At 42.2% G+C, this 21,828-nt stretch overlaps 1 protein-coding gene across 1 annotated transcript in view; it reads right to left on the bottom strand.

Moving 5' to 3' along the window:
- The window catches only part of ISM1 (isthmin 1), a 40,245-nt gene that overhangs the window by 6,565 nt on the left and 11,852 nt on the right, over nucleotides 1–21,828 (bottom strand). Inside the window, exons 3-5 of the mRNA XM_065835124.2 lie at nucleotides 10,962–11,198; nucleotides 3,790–4,057; nucleotides 682–825 (exon numbers count right to left, since the gene is read on the bottom strand). Of these exons, the coding sequence (XP_065691196.1) occupies nucleotides 682–825; nucleotides 3,790–4,057; nucleotides 10,962–11,198 (649 nt within the window). The remainder of the gene's footprint in view (nucleotides 1–681; nucleotides 826–3,789; nucleotides 4,058–10,961; nucleotides 11,199–21,828) is intronic.

The raw sequence follows: 21,828 nt of genomic DNA, 5'->3' as shown, positions 1-21,828 counted from the left end.
TGTCTGGAGACAGGCAGGAGCTAAGGTGAGGCTCCTTGGCCATATTTTCTGAACACATTCCAGCCAAAACTATACATTCCTTCATCCCACTGTTCACAGCTGTTGCAGAAGCAAACTTGCTGGTTTATAATTCTCCAATTATTAAGCAACATACAATGAAACAGAAATGACATTTTCACCTTAACATTTGACTTTCTGGGGCAGGAAATTTTGTAGCTAAATACCCAATGAACCCAAAATCTCTGGAGTGAAACATAAAGCAGGTATTTAAAGTATTTTTTTCCTATTAATACACATGGAGTCTTAAAGCAACTCTGTATACACAGGGCACAAAACTTTCAAGCCATATGACTGGCAGGGAGCTATTTGTTCACAACACAAAGCATAACCATTCACTGCACAGCAAAACAAGAGCTCACTGAGGTAACAGCACAGCTGCTTTAAAATTCTAAAATTAATACAAATTTGGGTCAGGAGAGCAGATTACACCCTTTGGAATACAAATCGTACTGTGCACAAAAAATGACTGCCGTAACCTAAAAAAAGACTGTATGTAAGTCCCAGGGGATAGTAGACTGCATCTAGCAGCATATTATTACTAGCAAAGAACCTGCCATTTCATAAAAAGCCTTGAAAATGGCCTCGACTGCCTCTCCCCACCCCATGTGAACATGGTCACACCTGGGCAGTTGGGCCTGTCGCAGGTGCGGGACTCGGTGGCAGTGCAGGCATACCCGCAGGACCTCGTCCGCTTCTGGCTGCCGCTCCCGCAGGTGACGCTGCAAAGGGACCACAGGCTCCAGTCTCCCTCACCATCAATGTAATCTGTGGAAGAACAAAGATGAGGAAGGAAATGAAGAAACAAAACTCCTACTACCCAAAACTACCGTGTAGTGTTTTTTATTAAGAAGGCAAAACAAGAATGGAATCCAGATGTCTCTACCTGAAGCCTGGGCTAAATGCCAGGCGTGAGCCTGCTGTTTAAATGGTTTTCACACTTGATGTTCCTCAGGGAAATGCATGCAACATTATTTGAAAAAATATTTCCTTTCTCTTTTGACCTTTTGGCAGCTGAGAATCCTCAGCTGCATAGCAGGGTCATGAACTAACAGTACACTTCTATTCACATAATTTCCCTGTATATAGGAATGTTTTCTGACCACAGACTAATCAGGCACAGGATAAATAACAAGTTCAATTTTTTTCCTCTTTTCAAAACACACAGTAATTGCACAACAATACTCACGTAATTAATTTTTAGGACACAATGCTGAGGGTCATGCATGAAAACTGCAATTTTTTTGTTGTTTTTTTTCAGATAGATATTACAGTAATACTGCCACGAATATAGCGAACTGCATATGCATCCTGCACCCAGAACAACATGCAATTTGTAGTGTTTCATGTGAATTATGAAACGACACCGAATCTGACTGCTTACTAGCAGGAACCTTCTGAAAATGAAACACAACTTTATTCTCTTCCAGGAAACAGCCAAGGGCGAGCGATACCAAGACTGCACCACCATGGCCCAGTACCACTGTAAGTCTCTAAACCCCTTAGAACCAGCCTCCTTTGTTTTCTGAGGTCAGTGGTGCACATCCCACCTTGTGAAGGACACCAAATGGAGTCCAGGAACTGATCCCAGTTTTCTTGCCTTCCCACTGGCCTCCCCTGTTGAACATAGTGTCTTGCTAGGGAATGTCTGGCTTAAAGGATCTCTCTGCAACCTACAGGAGATATTTAACCGATCCTGTGATCAAAACTTGCAACCTTTGCTCTTTTGCGTTAAACCAGTACTGGTAGCAAAGCAAAATTTGGTTTAGTGACCCTGGGCCAGCCCTGCTCTGTAGCTGTAGGCTGAATGTGTATGTTCAGACAAGAAACAGGGACAGATCCCTGCCTGCACTGGCCTCTGTGCTACACGTGATTCCTGCTCTACTGCCATGCTGTCTGTGGGCTTCCTGAGCTGGTTAGTAGAACATGTAACTTGATTTGTACCATATGTAATGACTGACGACAACTCTGTGGGGTGCTATTAAACATTTATTGCCAGGAGTATGGGAAGGTTATATATCTCACTTGTAGCAAGCTGCCTAGATGCGAGTTCCTCGTGGCAGGGACCTTACGTGCTTCTCCTCCTTTTCTTGCGCTGCTGCTGACCAGGAAGCCACCACACCTGACTCAGGTGTCCACGGTGTGCTGTGGGTGGGAACATTACTACTGTTTGTGCACACAGACCCGCGATTCTGGGATTCACCAAGAGGTGAGCACTACAGCAGTCTGAAGAGGCATCAGACATCTTTGGACAATGTGATCTGCCCTCTCATCCTGGCCCTGCTCTCCTTCCCAGCTCTTTTCCAGCTCTGAATTATTTCCTCCATGTGGCTGGCAAGGCAGAGGGCAGGTGAGCAGGTGCAGGATGAAGGAGATGGAGCCATCATTGGCTTGAACTAGCACAAAAGCCCCATGGTGGGCAGGATCTGCTGCTGCATACTCCTGGCCAAGGCCACTGGCACACAACATTTTGAGTCAGCAAGAAAGCCAGGAGTCTTTTCCAATTAGTAACATGCTCTGGTGTAGAGCAGGGAGCTCTAGGGTAATTTTTAGGCCTACCTACCTACTGCTTATACTGCACTATGAAACACACAGTATCTACTATGAAATACACCACATGAGGTTTTCAACTGGACTTCAACCTGTTCTTCCTATTTTTATATTTGTAATTATTTTTTTTTCTTACCACAATTATTTATGAAAGCAATTTTATTTTACCTAAATTAATAACTACCTAATATATGAATTCTTGGTAATAAAGTGTGCTCACAAATAAATGCAGGTGCAAAAAGAAGGGACAGACGACAATCTTCTGGCTACAAAACTGAATACATATGTATGTGTTTAAATGCACCATTCCATGAAAAGTCTCCCTCTTAATTGCTAAGGCTCTAGGCCCTAAAGTTAACCAAAACAGGGGAAAAATAAGACTGAATCAGTGCATGACAGCACCTCTGCAGTATCTAGGGAATGCAACAGAAGTGCCAGGGTAAAAGTACTGTGGCTTTGAAACCCTGTGCTAACTAAAAATCTTCTGCATTTGCATACAATTAAATCCGAGAGGCTCTGAGCTACCTGTGAACACATTAATGAGTCCACCTCCCATGAGTCATTCCCATGTGGCCAGTTATAGCTCATTGGGACAGCGAATAACTGTAGCTCCTCTCTGGTTCTAGTTTCTGCAACTCTCATACAACAAGCTGAAAACAATTGGTTTTGCCATGACACATCTGGAAGAGAATTACACACGCAAATACACAATGTTCCTGCTGCATATGCCACTCCCCACACATGCACCAACATAACTCATCTTATTTATGTATTCACCAAATACTACCACATTTTAGATCTTGCTTATTTATCCAATAATTGTATTTTGGTTCCCAAACCACCACATGATTCTAAATTTGTACTTATCCTTACTCTAAAAATAAATATGAAACCTTGTTTCCTTTGCCTTTAAAAAAAGCACACTTACGACTAAAAAAAGGTCCTCTTATGGGATAACTGGTATGATTTTCAAGATTACAGACTTACTAGAGGAATGCAGCTACCACAGTACAGCTTGTGCATCTGCACAGATTTGTATTTAAAAGCTGATGAAAAAAAGCCACATGTCGAAAATTTATGTTTTGCTTGGCCTCCTTTCAGCGATGCCTCACATTCTCATTTCCCCCAACCTCGTTTTTACAATCCCAAGATGCCCGTAAGAAGCCTGGAACACAAACTTACCATACTCTGGTTGTTCCTTGGACTCAAATGTCCGGTGACTGGGTGTGTGACCATCCCACCCACTGAGAGGGTTTAGGAAGTTGCTGTCCTCAGTGTTGCTGTCATACTTGTAGTCCTGGTCACCGCTGCTCATGCGGGTCAAGGTGGAGGACCTCTGCCACCAGCTTCTCAAGTCGGGTGATGGGACTGGCCAGCTTGGCTTGCTGCTTTCTTTCTGCAGATCCTTGTCTGCCTCGGTGTCGGGGCCATCCACCACTTCAATGGTAACCTGTGGGATTCAAAACAGACCAGCCTGTCGGTCACTATCTCCTCCTAGTCACTGGGAAACTTTCTATACAGTGAAGACAAATGACTGGTGATGCCTTGCAAAGGGGCTGTGTAATAGTGTAGGGTTCACTTGTTGTAAACCACATGTGGATTACTGAGTCTGGAGATATGCAGCGGCTGAGTGATTCCTTCTGCTACCTCTGCTGAATCAGATCTTGGAACAAAGGCTAGGAAAAATCCTGCACAAAATAATAACTCATGCTGTGTCTAAAACCTTTGCAGCAGAATTTTCAGCCTTATGGGGAAAAGATGTTTAAACCCCAACATATATGACCAGGAAAAAGAAAAGCAGATCTGTTACTCTAGTTACGCTGAGGCTGAATTGGAGGCAAGGATGAAGCGCACCAGCTTGCAGAGCGCATTCCAAGGACTTGGATTGACTCAAGACAGAGCTAACTCAGTGCACGAGTGCGAAGGTGGAAGATGCAGAGCCCAAGGTCTCTGCCGGGTTTGCAGCTGCTGTGCCCTCTGGCGACAGCTCAGCCTATCCCCCTGCATGGCCTCCCCGCAGCACCAGCGTTTCCGTCACACATCAGCGTGGGCTGTCAGCGCTACGGGAAACCACACACACGGAACATGAGAGCCAGTAGCGATTCCAGCCATCGCTGAGCAGGTCACTGGCTGCTGAGCTGCCTGAAGTAGGTCCTGATTCTGTGCTAGAGCGTATAATGATATACAACCCTTTAAGGTTTCTATACAAGCCCAGAGCCAAGATTGAACATTTGCTGCCCAGTGCCCTCACAGACATCATGAATGTAGATGATACAATTCTGCACAGGCACTACCCTTGATTACTCCTTCTCTGTGCTGAACAATGGGTAATTATGAAACTCTTGGATAAATAGTGTGCGTGCATACAGGTGGGTATTTAGGTAGGAAACCTCAGAAACCTTGTCTTTGTGAGCTAAGGACAGTGTGGCCACAAATCATCAAATGCTCTGATGCTTTATGTGGTTCAGTGATTACACTGGACTGGCTAAACAACCATGGTTCAAATGTGACTATCAGACACACCTGTAATGTTTAACAGGTACGGAAGTACTCTTCATGTTTCATAGATTTACAAAGCAGTCTTTCCAGACAGTGCTCCATGAAAATCAGGTTGTGTAAAATCAGGAAAAGCAGATTAATGTACTATTATGCAGAAAGTAATTTACATGCTTCTATGGAGTTGCTTTTGGACACAAGGTTTAGTTTTATACCATTGTTATTAGCAAAAATCAGAAGGCACAAAACCAAGAAAAAGAGAGAAAAGAGTGTCCGTGTTTCTTCATCTACCTGTGATCCGCAGAGGAGTGGGACATAGGACACAAACAGAACCGCTGCCATAGCTGCAGACACAGCTACCCAGACACGACAATACCTTTTTTGTAGAAAGGAGGTTTTGCATCTATTATTTCATGCTTTGCATTTGAAGCATTGAAATGAAACAACTTTGAGGCTACTGCAAAGCTCCACTGGGAGCAAGAGCGAGGGAAAGTGCAGTTGTCAGCCTAATAGCATCTTTACACAAGAGATATTTTACTCTCAGACTAGATATGGAATTGGAATGATTACTTCATTAAACCTCAGTTTCTACAGACCAAGAATTAAAATGGATTTCATAAGTTTGAAAACACCAGGGTTAGTTCGGGGAGTCAAAAATCGTTACATCTATCCAAGCAAAACAGAGTTCTCACAATAAGTGACCGGAAATAGTGTGACTGAGCGGCTCGCGCTGCGCGCTGCTGGCCAGGCACAGGGCTTCAGCACTGCCCCCTCACAATTAGTATGACTCTAGCACTTCGGTAGCAAGTATTTTTAAGACCACATTAACTCTGTAAGTAATGACTCAGCAAAGTGAAAACAAAACAAAACCAAACACCAAAACCAAACAAAATCCTCTCATAAATAAAGGCAGGGGACACTTGATAGTCATTCCATTTGCCTGGGTAATCTGTAGTTACCTGGCAGTGAAATGGGATGAACTTCCATGGTCTCAGGCAGGTACAGTTTGAAGAACCATACGGATTTTTAAAATAGTCTATTTAAAAACTGAGCATAACAAGCAAAATCCAGTGTGGCAGTCTGACACACACCTATAGTCCCCTCTCCCCTGTTTTAAGCTTTGATTATCAAGCCGTTTTGTTTAACACATGGCATAAAAACAACAGAGTGAAAGAAATTTTATGAAGAATCCTGGGATTGTCTGAACTGCCACTCTCGGAAATTAAAAAAAGGATGAGTCTGGTTCTGTTTGTTTCCAGGGACTCAGCTTTGCTTTGCCCAATCCCACCTAATTCTAATGCACCTTCCAGAGGCAGGGAGGCAATCAGTGAGTAATCCCAGTAATCCCTCCATGGTGCAACCCAACAGTGAGGGCAGAGGCATGAGAAGAGGCTGCTGCTTTGGGGAACAATTGCTCCTCTGTCTCTCTGTAAAATTTTGAAAAATCAGCATTCACTGAGTTCTTCCTAGTCCTGACAACATTAGCCCACGGCTATACACACACAAATACATCTACATGTACATGATACACAAATGTGTGTCTTGTTTGACTGGTTTCTGTACTGGGGCTCGTTTATAAAAATGAAAAAAAATCAGATCCAGAACTACAATGATTAGAAATGGACATTTAAAGCAGCTCTGGAAAAGTTTTCATGCTGTATAAGTATTCCAACAAAAACATGTTCTCAAAAATTAAAAAAATAGATCTAGTTTAGTATTTCTATCTTGGACACTATTTTAAAGACTTTGTTTTCTCTGTTTTCTTCTTTCAGTGATTATCAAAACTGTAAAGATTATTTATCCTCAAGCTTCCCAAAATGTCTGTGGTAACATGTTTCTTGTATAAATCCACAATCATCTCCAGAAGTATTCAAACCTAAAATAAAGCCACTTCTTTTATGGTTGGGTGAGCTATAAATAAGGATGTTCCTCTCAAAATTGTTAAAAACGATTGGCATAGGTACCTTAAAACAACAGATTTGAGTCACTTTCTAAGGAAACAAATGTATCAAGCACAGATGTCTTGAGACACCAACATCCAATTTTCTCCTGGCCGAAAATATAGAGAAGATAAATATTATTCCTGCCTGTTGGAGTGCACAAAAAGTTCTGTTTACTTCATCCTGTTTACTGAGACAATGTTTCTGAATTCACTTCAATGGCGTAAACATTGTCCTGAGCAACTGGAAGATAATGTTTCAGGAAGAACTACATTGGCAATATTGTGCTACAACACTTCTGCCCGTTTCCTTCACACAGCTGATGCAAAGTTTAATGGAGAACTTGCCATTCTAGAAAGGTGGGTGTGTGCAAGTCAGCAATGAGATACCTGCAACAGCAGAACTGAAATGAGTTCATTATAAGACACTGAAATGGTAAATGTAGGTTTACACCACATAACTTCAGCTAAAATGGTATCAGTAGTGACACCAGTTTTGTCATGAGAGCTCACTTAGGACAGTTCTCTGGACACAGCTCAGTATTACAGACAGTGCTGAGTCTTTGGTGACGATACTGAGAGGGTGTTGCTTTCCAGTGCAGTGAAAGCAGCAGCTTCAAAGGGTAAATATAAATGCTACCTAAATATACATCAAATAAAATGTGTTAAAAATGATGTGATAAAGATAGAGGTGAGGGAAATGGGCATGGATGAACCTGGAGACGAGTTGGTTTGAAGACAACAATTTTTTCAAGGCAGATCACACTGCCTTGTTTCTCTGCAGTTTTGCAGGTTCCTAGAGTGGGTGGTTCTGTGTAGATGTTTTTTTAAAAGAGAAGGTAGAAACTGAATAGATAGCAAAGAGAATAAATAAGCTAACACAGCAGCACTGGAGTGGCGTGACTGGTGGATATGGCCCACAGGCCTCACACAAAATGACAAAGACAACATATCACCAAGCAGGCAGCATTAAATTCTTCCGGCTTAAAATCACTCCTATCAATTCTTACCAGTCTCACGACTCAAACAGAGGATAACAAGCACCACAAATTTAATCACATACTGATTTACTTCAGTTTTCCAGGCTCCAAATAGAGGATCTGCTGCAGAGAAGAGCTGAGAGGTTGCAGAAGGTTGGTTGGAACAAACAAGAAAAACCCATCGGGAATGGAAAACGAGCAGGTTCCTACACACCTCCCATGTCACGTCTTTCTGTTACTCAGGAGTAAAAACAATTCTGTCTTACTCTGAAGGATTACGAAGTCTGCCTAGCCTATAGCTGGTTTATCAAATGAACACAAACCTACACAAAACGATTTTCCGCTCGTGAATGGAAATCCAAAGAAAATACGTGATCAGTTTTTGTAATTGCCTTCTTGTCTAGAAGTCTGTCAGGCATTGGCAGAATAGTTAAAATGACAAAAAGAAATAAAGAAAAAACAAACAAACCAGTCAACCAACCAGCCAGCCTTTGCTCAACAGCAGCTACCGCAGATACTCTCAACCAACCAGCGGGCACAATGCTAAAGCGTAAAATGCCACTTCAAATGTCGGGAGATTTTACAAGGCTAGGACACCACAGAAAGACCAGCAAGTGTCCTCCCGGTCTTGCTGCAAAGAGTCAAATGACATTTGGATTACTGTAGCTCCAACTGCCGATTCTGAGGTTTTTCTAGAAGACAATCCACTCTACTTGATTGATTTAATTACCATGCAATAAATACAGTAATACCTGGGGACATGTTAATTTTCTGAACTCCTGTGATGGTTTTCTGATCTCCACCCATTTATCCATCGAAGACCACACGTGATACAGCAATTGATCTCTCACGGGAGACCAGAGAAGGAATGGCTACAAAAAGAACTCACTGCAGTATCTTTTTAATCTGCTTTTTCAGGTTGAGTTTTATATCCGTTTTTTAGGTTTTCAAATTTTCCAGGTATAATTCCCCTAAAAAACGTTATTTATGGTCTGTTCAGGTTTGTAATAGTGAAAGGGAAAAGAAGTTGTGGGTCTTTGAGGAGTAATGTGGCCATTCTGCTACATTAACACAAACAGGTTTTTTTCTGCTTGCCAACCTCACTGTCCTAGGAGGCCTTTAAAATTAACACCCCGAGGACTGTAACTTACAAAGCCCAAAGCCATTGTGCAAAAAGAAAAATGAGTAAAAATTCTGCTCTCACCTGCCAAACAGCTGATGAGAAAATTACAAGTCAACAAGTGTCATTATTTCCACTCAGATCAGTATGGTACTGTTTAACGAGCAAGATTTCACTAAAATCCTGTTTTTCCCAAAGGAGTGGGCCACCTTTTACGACCTTTAGGCAAAGAAATAAACTTTAATTGACTCTGTAATGAATTAATTGGAGTTTAATCTCCACGAGGCCTGACCTGCTGCAGGACTGTCAACCAGGAAATTAAAGCAGCTTTGTATATCCCTGAGCAGGCTCAAAATAATGCAGCACTTAGGGAGCCTGTTTCAGAAAGAGATGATTCTTGTGCACAAGAGCTCTGGGATTCATGTCACCCAGTGTTTCCCAGTTTACAGGCCCAGGCTTCCCAGTTGTCGGTGTCCAGCAAAACTGCTGACAGAGCTGGCTGACACATTTGCAGGATCAGGTGGTGGAAAAAAAGTCAGTTACTACAAAGACAAGCCAGGGAAATGTTTCCATCTTATTTATCTATTTCCTGGGTCTAAACATTCAACGCTGTTACAAATCAGAGAAGGTTTTTGTTTCCTCCTGTCCTCTTCTGCGGTTTACATCCTGCTCAGTGATGTTTTTTACCTTAAGCCACAATCTGGGGCCCCTATAGCTTCCCTACCTAAGGCTTTCTGGAAGGCGTCTCCTCATGTGAGGGACGTGTACAGTTACCACATGTTGAACACGTTTACTGCCTCGACCCATCAAGTATTGGACCGGCACTGATCCCAGCCCGCGAGGCTTCTTAACCTCGCGAGCCATCTATGACATAATGGAGACTCAACTTGGAACGGCCTGTCCTCACCAGATCGTGTTCATCTCCTGCCAATAGATCTATTATATCTTTATGAATGTACTTCTTAAGACATATCAAAAGGATGGTAATTTTGTGGGCTGAGGGATTATAAAAAGCCAGGAATTAATTTAACCGGAAAACCAGTTCTATTAGTGTATTGTTTTTATAAGCACATCTTAGGCAGAACAACACTTCAATTTATTGTTTTGGTTAGAAAAGACTGCTTATTAATGCCAATTTTGCTTTAAGGCTCTGAATTAAAACCAAATCACTAATTTTTTCCTTTTTCTAATCCCTGAGGTTTCAAAATGGAAGTGGCTTGTAAGAGCCAATTCCAAACCCAAGAACAGTTTGGGGAATAACATATAAGAAAGTTTCTTGCAGACAACGTTTTTTTACTGCGGGTAGCTCTGCAGAAATTAAGTCTCAGTTCCACACAGAGGATCACATTTTGAGCTGAAACTTAAAGACGCTTATAACCTTATAAAGTTCTCTTATGACCTTTGGGGATGGTTGCATATTATAACAACACACAAAAAGAGAATCTGTTCACAACCAAATTTCGCAACAAAAAATGAGAAACAGAATTTAAAATACGCATTTAATATCAATGAAGAGAATTTGTTCTAAAATGGCAATGGCAAAGATGGTTTTAGTACATGCTACCAACACTATCCAAAGAGAAATTCAGAAAAAAATGAAATCTATCCATTCATTTAAGGCAAAAAGGATATTATAGATATTATATATATAAAATATGATATATAATGTATATTATATTAATTCTCTCTTGGTGCTAGTGATAGAGAGGCAGGGTGTTCTGACTGCACATCATGGAAGCCAGGCTGAAAGTTCTCTCAGTTCAGTAAAATAATTTTGTGCGGCTCATTAAAAAAAACAGACATTAACATAAATCTGTACCTGAATGTTGGGATTCTGCCCATTGATATCTGCTTTTGACAGGTCAGGGAAGTTTGGGAGATCCAGGAGGAAAGATCTGGGTCCATCTCTTTGCAGGGACGTGTGCCCGTTTTCCTGCCGGAATCGCTGCTTTGGGAACGGCCGGTGGGCAGCCTGGAGATCAGGGTATTCTCTTCTGTCCTCAGGGTTCAGGGTGAAGCCATCTTCAGAAGAATGGTCATCTGCAGCAAGTGTGTTCTGGGGGAAGAAAGCAACGCACTGTAACAACAAGGGAGAGAGCGTGCGGTCCTGCCAGCGCCCTGGCTCCAGCTCCCTGCCAGCGATGGAAATCCTCAGGGCACACAGACTCGTGGCGCCCTACGGAAGAACACGGGACTTACGACTGGTATGTTCTAGGGTGCTCATGAGTTCCACATCTGACTCTCACTGAAACAGACTTAGTCACAGTGGTGCAAATCTGTAAGTAAACCGAGTCGGACTTGTGTGCTTCGCTCTTTCAGGTTCCCATAACGCTGCAGCCTTGCAGTGAGCACCCACACATTGACATGAGCATCTAACCTACAGCAAATCTGGAAACATGATGTGAAGCAAGCCCACTTGCCACCGGTGTCCATCCAGACACCATGCCATTGACCACAACTCTCTGGGTGTGACCAGCCAGTTCCTCATCCACCCAACAGTCCACCTGTCCAATCCACACCTCTCCAATTTAGTGGAGCAAGACCACTGACTGCTCAGTCCATGTTGAAATTTATGGTATTAAAAGATCCCACTGCTGAACTGGCAACCCCCCTTCACTTCCCTCAGCCTGCAGCGAGTTCCATCTCATTGTCTGTGTTCCTCACCCAATTTCTCTGGTCTTGACCATCTGAACTGTCCTTCCTCTGGGATCTCATTTTCATGTTTGCCTAATGGTGGGATTGAATTTCACCAAGTTGTAGGTCAGCGGTTAATGCTTTTGTTATTGTTGAGCGTACTTTTGGGTTTTGTAGTACATTACAGCAGGCTGCCTCCAAACCAGTAGCACTGCTGCCACTGCCTTTGACCTCACCGAGGAGATGGATATATTTAATATAAAAACACTCGCTGCCGGGGCTAGGACTGGCCTGGGGACTTGGGGGAAAAAACCAGCAGAGGAATCAAATCTTCTTATGGCTACAAAAAAAATGCACGGGGCAGATTCAGCACAGGTTTTGGTTATGACTCAGCAGAAAAATTTTAGGCTTGAGGTCTTAATATGACCGCCTGGGGAGCTTTTATTTACAGTTCATAAAGAGACAGCAAGCATGGAGAGGGTAAATGTTAAAGACGTATCTTTTAAAACAAGCACAATTAAAGTGGAATGGCCACATGTGGTTCTGGCTCTACTGATGCATAATTTTGCCAGCATTTCTGGTTAAACACAATCTCCATCTAGCTCCCCTGGCTCAAATTAAGCTAGCATACCTTTTGCTAAACTCTCAGATAGATAACAGTTCCAATGCCTTTTCCTTTATTTTGTGTTTATTTGCTTGCAAGGTTGACCTTTGGAGAGATTTTATAATATAATCTGTGCACATTACAGGAAAATATTCAGTCAGTTAAATAAATCAAGATTTAAGAGTTAATCTGGGACTAAGTAAAATAATCTCAAGCACAAACTAACGTGGTTCTCCTCTCCTTTTCTTGCTGCACTGCATTTCTAAGGAGCAAAATTAGATTTAGCACTGTTAACGTTGTCTTGGTATTTTAACGATCAGAATGGTTACAATTTGAAAGTACCAAAAGGATACTTTCATGCATCTATCCACAGCACAGATGCAAAAATTTCATTCTGAATTACTATATGTGTGCAGTGCTAAAAATGTATGTGCTCCTGATGCTCTGTATTGTTTGAAGGCTAAAAGAAGAAAGCTTCTCTTTGCTGAAGACCAGGTGGGACTTTCAGGTGCTTTTGGTGGGCCACCCATTAACACAGCCCTTATTCAATATGAAGTAGAAAGCAAATTGCACAGCAAGTTCTGGGAAACAAAACCAAGGCCCATTCATCTAACTTTAGGTTCCTTATCCACGTGCTAGCGCTTTAACTTAACACTTATCAAACAGAATTTAACTTCAAACTTCTTGGCACATGAGGATTACATGGCTTCTCAGTTATGTCTAAGACGATATAATTGCATTGTTATTAAATTACTTCACACAAGAGTTTAAAAAGTGGTACTTAACTACTTTTTTCTTGGGTATCATGCCCATAATCTTGCCTTTATTAAAAATAAAGTGAGATTTTATTAAAAAATAATAAAATTCTCACATACAATTTCTTCCTTTTCCTATCTGCTTGCCACTTCAGGAGCGTCTGGATTCCCCACATTAACATACCATGGAGGCAGAGCTGGGTAAGGACTTGAGGCACCCATGCTTAATTCTCTGATAAGACTTGCTGTGTGATCTTGGCAGGTCATGGTCTTTCTGTGCCTAGATGGGGATAACAGTACTTCCCCTCCTCACTGTGATGTTTGCGGGGAGCTCAGCAACTACAATAATAAGGGCTACATAAAAAGTTTTTAATAGTGTCAGACAGATGGAATATCACATGGAGTTAGTTAGAAAATTGTCATGGTGAAGTAATGACATCAGGCTGATCGGGCCCACTACCAAGCTGCTTGGGGCAGGGACTGTCATTAATTACAGACTGAATGAGTTGGGGTTGGTGAATGTTAAAAAGAAAGAGGGGGACAGGGTATGCGCTATACCTTACTGCCTTCTACCTATAGTGCCCTATACCAAAGGCTGCTGCAGCCAGGAGGAGGGACCACTCTGCTTGCTCAGGGGGGACACGCTCAGAAGACCCCAGTTCAATGTCATCTAAATGTGACAGTGACAGCGAAGCCGGAGAGCAGACTTTGGGGGAGAATGTGGAGTTTAAGAGCGGGGCTGACTAAGGCCTGGCAGGAATGACATAGATAAACAGTGTTATCTCTCGCAGACCCTTTCACACTAGGACAAGCCCACCCTGTGCATCCTTGGGGCTTCTTTGTCACACTGCAACATCAGCAAACAGAAATGCTCAGCATGCATGATGATCTTGGTTATCTGCTCATAGTACCACAGGCGAAAGACCATCAGTTTCCAGTTACTAAAACTAATACTATGCCTATTTTTTTTAGGTAGATAATTCTCGGTACAGTGTCTAAAATGATTTGCATCATTATTAGAAATGTATATTTCTGGTGAAAAGATAATAGGAGCTTCAATCAATAAAAAGTGAGCTTGAACTGCATGTGAAGAGCAGAATATGGGCTCACTCTGTTCTGCTACATTAACTCAGTCAAAAGATCTCCCAAGGCCAATCTAGCAGGAAAAAGTGTGTCCTTGCTGCAATGCCACATCCTCTCTGAAGAAAACAGGGTTTGTGTGCTAACAGATGCCTTTTTTTTTTTGAGGGGGGAGTTGTTATTATCTCCTTATTTCTACATTATTTTGCATTTATACTTCATACTATTTATTTTTAGGTGTGCACAATCTGTATTCCCAATTGCTTTTGGGAAAGCAGTGTTGCTTGACTTCCTTTAAAAGCTATGCCACTTCATTCTGAACTACTGACTCAGTTTCTTTGAAGTTATGACATTTCTAATTCAGGCGCAAATGATGCATCAGCTCTAAATATTTTAAAATAAATACTTTTCCCCCCTTCATTTAACAGGTTTATTCACAACTTTTAAACTTTCCATTAAGACGATTTTAAGAGCTTATTCATGCTTGATGGCAGCTACAGTCCTGCTGCCTCATGGGATCAGATATTTATAGAAGTTCCTAATAATGCAAAACCAGCTTAGGATTTCTGTATGTTCTAAGTGTGGACAGTATGTAAGGACAGGAACACATTATTCATAGCGGTGAGACAAGGCACCAAAATAAACCCTAGAGAGAGATAAAGATAATCTGCCACATTGTATTACAGAATAACACACCTTTCCACACCCATCACTGAAGAAGGGCGGGAACATTTCACTACAATCATTGTCTTTGTGTCCCATCTATAAATGAGGGGAGAAAAGCAAATGAGGGGAGAAGAGTTGGTGATCCAGTCAGGACTTAGACCGTGTGAGGGTTTAAGGCACCAGGAGACAACCCCGCATGCAGGAGAAATTTCCTACCTGATACTGCAGTTTAACTTTTCAATAACGAAACGGGTATTTTTAACTCCCTCCTATTTTGTTTCTCTCTATGTCACATTAGACTTTAGTTGCAGGGAAGCGTATAGTTTCTCTTCCCCACAGAGAAGTTAAACAGAAATGGGAACTTGTAAAAATACCGAACTAGGGAAAAAGGGAATTTCTCTGCATTTTTAGCAAGTGAGGAATTAATCTCCCTCCCCTCTTCCTTATTTTAATCTCATTTCCAGTTCTAGAACCAAGTCACAGAGTGAAGAATGACTGGAGCTATGGAAAACATTCCGGAGTAGCTGCTCTTTCTCTGCTCTTCATATTTCTTACCTTCCTTCATTCCCTCCCCACTTGCCAAACTAAGGGCACATTTGCTAAGGGGCACTGCTAATTATGGAGTTGAAAGAATCTGGGAAAACTGATGCAACTTATATCCCTAACAGGTCCCAGACAGCGAGGGAATCTATTACTAAATCCCTGCTGCAGCTACATTGCTTTTTTATTTCTTGTATACTCCTTTGAAATATCTTGTAAAATGTTCTTGACAAGAGGTCTTGAATTGAAAACCGACAGTCTGTCAATGCACTTTCATGATGCACCTGTACAGCATCTTCAACAACCAGGAACAAAGAATGTTTGCTTATTAGGAAACTTCACAGACGCTATAAAAGATTATATTGCTATCAGAGACAAAATGAGGCCTGGGGCCTTCACAGAAAACCATTATTGCCATTAGGACTGGTTTCATTTCCCACCTGCCTGAACAGATTGTTTTGATTTTGAAGGCTGTCCTGTGTTTCCAGGTTAGTGCTAAACGATCACTTTAAAATTAACCAGTCTGGGGAGCCTGTACAGCAGTTGGTGTTCTACAAGAGACTTGCACCTCTGCAGATCCAAGACCTGTAATGAACTTGGGTGATCTAATTCCTGGGTTTTATTTCCTTTTTTGTCTATCATTTGTATAAGCAGCACAGAACCAAGTAGGAAGAGGTATGAGGACAGTGGGGACAGCTGAAAAGCATTATCAGAGATACATAGAGAAAAATTTCTTCTATGATTAATGCCATATCCAGTCCAGGCAGTCAGAAGACCTTTGTTCTGTTCTCAGCTATGTCTTGGCTTTCTTGTTTAACAAGCAAATCACTTGGGCTTGTGTCTAATTTCTGCGTGGCTGGCTGAAAGCATGTGGTGGTACTGAGCCTCACAGCCCCAGTTCACTCCAAGGAGTCACTTGGTTCATATCTCTGGAAGAATTCAGACCACAGGGGTGTCACGTCAACCACTCAGCTACTGACACACTCTCCTTTTTTTCTTAAAATGTACTTGTCCTTCACATTCACACACATCAATGAAGTGAAAGGCCTTGTTTTTAGAAAGACACATAAATCGTTGCAGTAATTAATAGCATGTTTTCGATAATCACTGGTCATAAATAATTTTAAATGGACTATGTTGGCTTGCATGTACACAATTGTTTTCACTATGGGGCTCTAAAATACAGCATCTGCTTTAAACATTGGATAAATAGAAGATGAATCACTGACTACAGTTGGTAATAAAAAATAATTTTTAAAAAAAGAGTTCTGTCTACCATCTATCAGGGTCTGCTTTTTAATAATTCTCTATTTAGTCTGTCAAAATTAGTAAAATGACAGCGTACCAAATTCTTTCTAACTTTCAGTACATCTGCATGTGTGACTGTGTGGCCATGCAAAGGCCAAACCCAGTTGCCCCACCAAGTTCTGCTATGGGACACAATAGCCTCAGGGGCTGTATGGCTCTTGTAGTCATTTTGTTTCTGTGGGGAATAGGATGGAGTCGCAAACACTGTTGCAATTAGGACAGCAGAAATTTGGGGTAAACATGTCAGTCTGCAGTCACTGTTGGAGCAGAGGTCTCCTGTACACAGCTGAAATGTCGGGTGACAGTGGCACACTATCTCAGAATCATAGCTTTCAAGTTTTACGGTTTTTACACTACAAATCTCTAGCCCCCATAGCCACACAGAAAATCTTGAGAACTGAACACTTGGCCAGAACTTAGGTTAAGACTGCAGAGATCCCAGGGCGGTAGTGTTGAGGCCCTGTTCACATCTACGGTCTAGTAAGTCCCAGACCACTATTTCAAGGCACACGGCCAGCACTAGGACAGGACCCTCCGCAGCGGAGGAGAAAGCTGCTGCCTTGTGGAACCATCTGAACTGATCCACCCTGAGTGCCAGAGCAGCCCTACAGCCACTCCTCCCTCCCAAGCCTTTTACTCACTTGCTTTGGTCCATCTTTATTCAGTCTCCGCTTGGGAGTTTCTCTCACCAAGCTCCCTGTCTCTTCCACACCATTAGCAAACAGTGGGTCTGGATCTGAACTGCTTTGACAGACAATGTTTTTCCTCAGAGCTAAAGGAGAAAACCAACTGTATTATACTCAGATCTGGCAAAGTTTTGCTACATGTTGTGGACACACATTTAATAGCACAGCTATTTTTTATGCTCTGTTATTTGCTTGTATTTTATGTTTTCCTTCAGCGGGAAAATACAAACAGTATGGTTCAGCTTGAGGTGAAGAATTGCCAGTTTGTATAAACACTTTGATAATAAAAAGAACTTGATGGTGATTACACCTCAATGTCTGCGGGAAAAAACAGAGGCCCTCTAGCAAATTTTCTAACATAGCATACAGGGCTGCTTTGTTCTTCAGCAGATACTCAGCCATCCATGGGACAGCCATGAGCATAGAATTAAAATTGTGTAGGTCTTTGACAGATGTTTGGTGCCAAGTTTTTCTTGCAGCTAACAGATATTTTCAGTTGCCTAAGCTGGTGGTAAATATTTAGGACTCTGAAGATCTTCTCTGTCATCACTACCTGGCTGGAGCTCTCCACACAGGATGCACCACTTTAGCAACTGAACAGGAGCATTGAATTGAACTATTCCACTTCAATAACATGTTGTGCCAGAATGCAAACTATTTTAAAGTTCTGATTCTTTACAGGTTTTATTAAATACTTGGAAAAAATCAGTAGCATAGTAAAGTTTTAAATAAAATCTATTTATACCATGGCTAAGTTTAATTGAACAAGTTTAATATCTCTCATCCTTTGAAATCTGCATCATAATTTACACATCAGGTTCCATCAGAATGGGAAAATCTGCCTTAAGCTGCAATCAAAACCAAAAAGCAAAGGAAATCCCGAATACTTTTTGGTCAGTCTTTGCAGGCCAGCGTGCACAAAGCCATATTAATGAAAGAGAACAAACATACCTCTGACATTATTTTCGTGGGTTTTTAAACTAGGTCCTTTTGCAAGTTTATTCCACTAAATCACTACAGCTAGGATTTCACTAGGTGAAGCAGCTTTAATAAATGAAGTTTTCACTTCTCCCCAGCCAAAAGAGTAACCTTACTTGAAACCTTTTCAATTTCCAAAGATGCCTTCAACTGTTAGTTTCCAAGAAACAGCTATTCCCAGCCTCTGTGCCTCGCTCTCATATGCCACCGAATATCCACCCTGTGCTTTCAGAAGTGTCTATGATTCTGGCTGTGTTAGCTGGCAGATGTTTTTAGAGACTAGAAAGTGTTTAGTCCCTGTGGACTAAAAGTTACATGATGACTTCATCACATAAGCAAAAGCTAATAACGGGAAAGCAAGAAAGCAGACAAGTGTTATATTCCAAAAACATGATGTTTCCTGTGCTTCTGGCAATACTACTTTTGTGCCTGAAAAAAGGCAAATCGCTTGAGTCTTGATGCTCAAAACATACACACCATTGAACCACCGTGAGATAATTTACTTGGCCCTCCCGCAGCTCCCTTCCCCACCAATACTTGTTTTTCTTCTGCTGGAAGTTAGAGGGTGAAGGCCGAGGAAAGGCAGTGTTTGTTTACATTCAATATCTATGCACCAACTATATGCCTCACAACACTCTCTGGAAGGGGTTCTTACTACACCCAGGAGTTTACAGCAAAACAGCAACAGAAATCTGAGTGGCCGCCTCAGGACCATGCACCTCTGCTCCTGCAGCTAAGTATTCTTTCAGGCTCCAGAGTACAGCTTTACCCTCTCCATCTAGAAAACTTTGGAGACTGATACATCAACAACTGGAAGTCATTAGCATAAAGGGCATCTGTACACACAGCGCAATAACTGTCTTATTTTTGTATCGAGACATCAGCAGTGGACATTATGCCCTCTCTCTACATCTCTGTGAACTGCCCTAATGACAGAACAAGGGAGAACAGGAGGGAGCAGATAGACAAGAGAAAGGCCTCCCTCCAGTGACACTATGGGGAAGAAGAGCAAGTGAGTAGATACACACTACACCGGGACAAGACAATGTGAAGACCCTTCTCTGTTTAAGAGGGGAGAGAGAAAGGATTTGCCCTGGAGAGAAGTCGGAGCTTTTTGTGTTATGAATTCTGTGCACGTACATACAAATTTTCTTAGAACAGTAAGGGGGGGGGGGGGCTATTTCCTAGAGCTGATTAAAGAAGCATGACTCGATTTTCAATTTCAAACGACTCGGGGGGCATTCCAATCGACTGCAGACAGGAAATGAATACCATACATGCACTGAACAAGGCAGATGCTTTTGAATCTGACACTTACGTGAAAAGAAAATATCTTCATTTCTGTCTCTCCTCCGCGCCACGATCACTAGTTAGTTCTGAGCTATTTTTAGAATAAATGGGTTTACTTTTTAAACTTGTTATAATCTTAGCATGTGCCTGAAGCCACCCAGACGCCACTGACAATAAACTGTATGGAGCAGGCCAAATGCTTCTATAGATTAGTCCCAGGAGCCAGACGCGGCAGCAAGGTAGAAGAGGAAAGTTCAGGTTTGAGATATCCTAATGTCTTCTGCTGAGATGGGACCCCAGCTGGTATTCCAGATCCCGGGAAGGGAGAGCTGCCTCTGTAGAGAAAGATTCCAAATCGAATCCAGCAGACACTGCGGAACAGCTCGGGAGAGGATTTCCTGGTAGGCTGTGGCTCAGAACTCACTTCCAGCTACTTAACTGTGCTAAAGAGATAAATATAGATATTTTCTCCTCATATGGCTCTTACAAGTAAACTGCAATAATTGCCATGGGAGTACTATGGGGTTTATAACCTGACTGCAATGCCATTGTGGCTCCTTTTATCAATGGCAGCAGCGCGTATTGAGGAATTGGCATATACGGCTCTTTTCCCCCACTTAGTCCGTATGTGTGTAAATACACAATTTCAGCTGCAAACTCCTTTTGTATTTTATTGTGGGAAGACTTAAATAGGATAGAGGAAAAAAAAAATCAGAGAGGTGGTATTAATCTGGCCCTTACTCTGATGTTATGCAAATAATTAGTTCATTTTATTTTGATGTTAAGACTGCCATAGTTATATTCCTAAGAAGATGAAAAAATGATCCTCTTAGGAGAGAGACAGAAGAAAAGGGATGGGTAGGTGAGAAAGGCAGCTCTGATGTGCATTATTCAAAAAGCTGTGAATGCTAGATCAAAGAAGAGCAAGAATCAAATTCACTGCCACTGAAGGATTTCAGCAGCTTTTTCAGAGCCATTGATCCCTCAAGGGCAAACTCTTTTAAACACCAGGTAATGCTTCTAGCTACCCAGGACTCCCACCTTATACTGGCTAAGCTGCACGTAGTTTGCTTTCATCACCGGCATACTGGGGAAAGCAGGGATGGCTCAGACACCGCTGTATCTGCGCCTGGTGAAGAAGACATAAAGCAAAGTGCAGAAATAGCATGTGTGCATCTCCTGCACCAGCTGCTGCCTTTTTAATGGCCATCATAGTAGATGTTAAATAGACGAACAGATTTCACAGTGAAGAGTTGTGCGTTTGATGGCCGCTGATATCCTGGAGTGCTTTGTCCGAGGACAGAACACAGTCATCCTGGGCAGGATTTGTTTGCTCAGCGCCAACTCGCTGATAAATATAAGTCACCTCATATTTTGTTGTGAGATGAAGGTGGGATAAGACATCTTATGAGCTACCGCAGCTCAGTCAGCAAGCAGTGACTCATTCATCAGTTGGGACTCACAGGTCTAATCTAAACACCCAGAAGGCACAGGATCCAACCCTAAATCAAGTCCTCTACTGTCAAATGCACTACAGACTGTCATCCTTCTCCCTCCCTCCCTTGGGTTAGGTGTCTTTGGAGTCTGGTGGAGAAGCTTCCAGATGTTCTGCCTTGCAGGGACACTTCAGGATCATGCCTTAAACAAGAGCCAGTGGAACTGGGTGCAGTAAAGCAATTTCACCTGCTGCATCCCTGAACAGTCTGCTAAGAGCTGCCTTTGGGCTTCTGATAGAGCTCCACTTGCACCCAGCACATTGCTGCTGCCATCGTCATGTCCCCGGGAACACTTCATTCATCCTGCTTTTCCCATCTGCAATGCCATGCACATGTTACAACAGCGCATTACAGATTATTCAGCTCTTTCCAAGCTCTGCTCACAATTCAAAGTCTATCTACTGCCACCAGCACCTAGTACAACTTGGTACCTCACACATTTTCGTGAAATGGATGATCCTTTTCCTTCTGCATGTTTTGATCAAGAGCAAGAGCCAGCGCTGCTACCATTTAAATGCATATCAAAAGCTCCAGGACTCTATCAGGCTAAATAGTTCATTCGAAACCTTTGGTGCTATTGTTCCTGTACGCCTGAAGACACAGGCACAGTGTGGCTGCCCTAGGTTCCCTTTTGCTATATATTTTCACA

This window comes from Patagioenas fasciata, chromosome 3 (genome assembly GCF_037038585.1).
Source record: "Patagioenas fasciata isolate bPatFas1 chromosome 3, bPatFas1.hap1, whole genome shotgun sequence".
NCBI classification, from domain to species: Eukaryota; Metazoa; Chordata; class Aves; order Columbiformes; family Columbidae; genus Patagioenas; species Patagioenas fasciata.
The sequence above is the reverse complement of the archived record's forward strand: the minus strand, read 5'-3'. Positions and strand labels throughout refer to the sequence as shown.